General features: G+C 44.9%; 1 protein-coding gene across 1 annotated transcript; it reads left to right on the forward strand.

Annotated features, from left to right (window-relative positions):
• The first annotated feature begins 531 nt into the window (after window positions 1–531).
• LOC121970790 lies at window positions 532–1,819 on the forward strand. The gene is made up of 2 exons (XM_042521750.1): window positions 532–825; window positions 911–1,819. Exon 2 carries the CDS (start codon window positions 994–996, stop codon window positions 1,684–1,686), a length of 693 nt encoding a protein of 230 aa, XP_042377684.1. The 5' UTR covers window positions 532–825; window positions 911–993; the 3' UTR covers window positions 1,687–1,819.
• The last annotated feature ends 434 nt before the right edge of the window (window positions 1,820–2,253 follow it).

The raw sequence follows: 2,253 nt of genomic DNA on the forward strand, positions 1-2,253 counted from the left end.
TTGAAGAGGTGTCATATTCAAATCAATACGGATGCTCTTATTCTTACATCAGTTTTTAGTAACTATAAATAATTTTACTAAAATAAGGGGGTTTTAAGATGAAAAATATCTGGTTTGGTATCTTAAAAAAAACATTCTTTTAATGAAAAAAATAAATAAAAGATGTCTTTTTAATTTTAATTTTTATTTCAATGGCAGAGAAATGTAAATTAGATCGAAGTGTTTTTGTTTGTGTGTGTAACCTGTAAAGCAGGCGGCATGGTCAGTCATATGTTGCCAACGGATCAATGGCGGAGGAGGAAATCTATCAGCCTGATCCCGGATGTGGGTCACGATTGTTGACGCCGTCACGTCTTTCTTTTTCTCTCATTTGTTTTTACTTTTCTCCGGTAGTAAATTTGAGTTGCAGCTCCTTCTCAATCTCAGCTCCGGTCTAAAGCCCGCTCGAAGAGATGCAATACGATACGCCTTCTCCGTTCCTATAAAAATAAAAACTCTAAACCAGTCCCCAAACAAACTCCAAAAGTTACGTGGCTCTTAGCAAATTAAAGCTCTCTACAAACAAACTTCCGGTCCCCTGCCCTTCTCCCTCTCTTTAACACCGATCGAGCCTTTGCACAAAACAGAGAGCATACCGCACCTTCACCTCCAGATCAGATCGGTCGAAAATTTTCACCGTGCAGAATTTGACCTTAATTTTCACCAGTTGCAGCATTTCCAAGAACCTTCGTGAGACAGACAGGGAGACCTTCCGGTGGCTTTCTCGCACAGACGCATCGCCAACGCCCATCACGTGCCGACAGAGGAAACTTGTGGATCGCCTGAGTAATGATTTGCATGCTTTAATCAATTCTTTTTCGCTAGTTTTTATATCCTTTTAATTTGTAATTCCCCGATCAAATCCCGATAGGCTGCTATAAATAATCCGATTCCTCCGGAGAGAAGCTGCGATTTTGCAGCAGCTAGCAGAAGAGGAAGTAGGAAATCGAAGCGATGGGTCGGGCATTGGAAGAGACGGAGGGTTTCTCGTCGCTCTCCGAGCTCCCGGTGGCCGCCGACGTGAAATCGGAGGACCGCGGGGTCAGGCCCGGTGAGGAAGTTGAGTTGGAGGACTTTGAGTTCAGGGTGTCGGTTTCAGGGGGACTTCACTCGAGCTCGTCGGCGGCCGACGACATGTGCGCCGCCGACGAAGTCTTCTTCCGGGGCCAGATGCTTCCGCTCCGCCGCCCATGGGGGGACCGCGGGGCGAGCGGGAGCTGGTCGAGTACTTCGGATTCGAGGAGCACGAGCCGGAGCAGCAGCAGCGGAAGCCATTCGTCGGGCAGCCGCCTCTCGAGCGGCTCCTCCGGCGAGCGACCGCGGGCGGCGCCGACGGTTTCCAACAACTTCTACGCCCGGCCGAGCCCGTCGCCACGGATTCTCTCCGCCGGAAGGACAAGCGCGGGGTGGAGGAGGAGCGCGAGCGCTGCGCCGCCCGGGTGGGGAGCGGTCTTCCGGCTGGGCGTCGCCAAGGCGCCGGAGATCGACATCAGGTCGCGGGGGTCGGCGAACGGCCGGAAGAAGGTGGCGCCGCCGGGAGGCAGGTGGAGCTGCAAGTGCTTGCCGGACGCGGTGGAGCCGACCGCCGTATCAAACTCGGCGGATCGAAAGAAGAAGGATGAAACTAGACGCCGAGATCTACAATAAATTTGCTCAAGAACAAATGATTCTTTTGCAGTTGTTTTATTATCACTTGGAAAATAAAATTATTGATCCAGTTAATTGTATTTCATTGATTCATCAACACAGTTGCTCATCGAGATTGAAAATAACAAGAAAAGAGGACATTTGATTTTGGCCCCCAAAAAATCAAAAAGTCATTCCAAATTATATAAATCATTAAAATTATTATTTTTAAATAAATAAATAAATAAATAACATCCTATACCTAAAATATCTACTATTCAATGTTGATGTAGCGCTAATTATAATTGCTATAATAAGGTAAATTATGACAAAAGACTAATACGTTCGTCTCCAGCGTCTCCGTCAACTCGTTAGGGAGATATAATTGTTTTAAAATAATTTTGATTAATCTAAAGTGATTTGATAAAATTTAAATAATTTTGATATATAAGTATGATTAATTTATATAGAATTTTTACTTACATTGTATTATTTGATTTACGTACCGAAACGGATAACATTCGAGATTATACAGGATTATACATGAAATATCTTTTTTTAGCTACAATGTGAAAAATCATATATTTA

This window comes from Zingiber officinale, chromosome 4A (assembly GCF_018446385.1).
Source record: "Zingiber officinale cultivar Zhangliang chromosome 4A, Zo_v1.1, whole genome shotgun sequence".
In the NCBI taxonomy this organism is placed as follows: domain Eukaryota; kingdom Viridiplantae; phylum Streptophyta; class Magnoliopsida; order Zingiberales; family Zingiberaceae; genus Zingiber; species Zingiber officinale.

Coding starts and splice junctions, on each gene's coding strand:
- LOC121970790 (XM_042521750.1), top strand. CDS start 994: ATGGGTCGGGCATTGGAAGAGACGGAGGGTTTCTCGTCGCTCTCCGAG.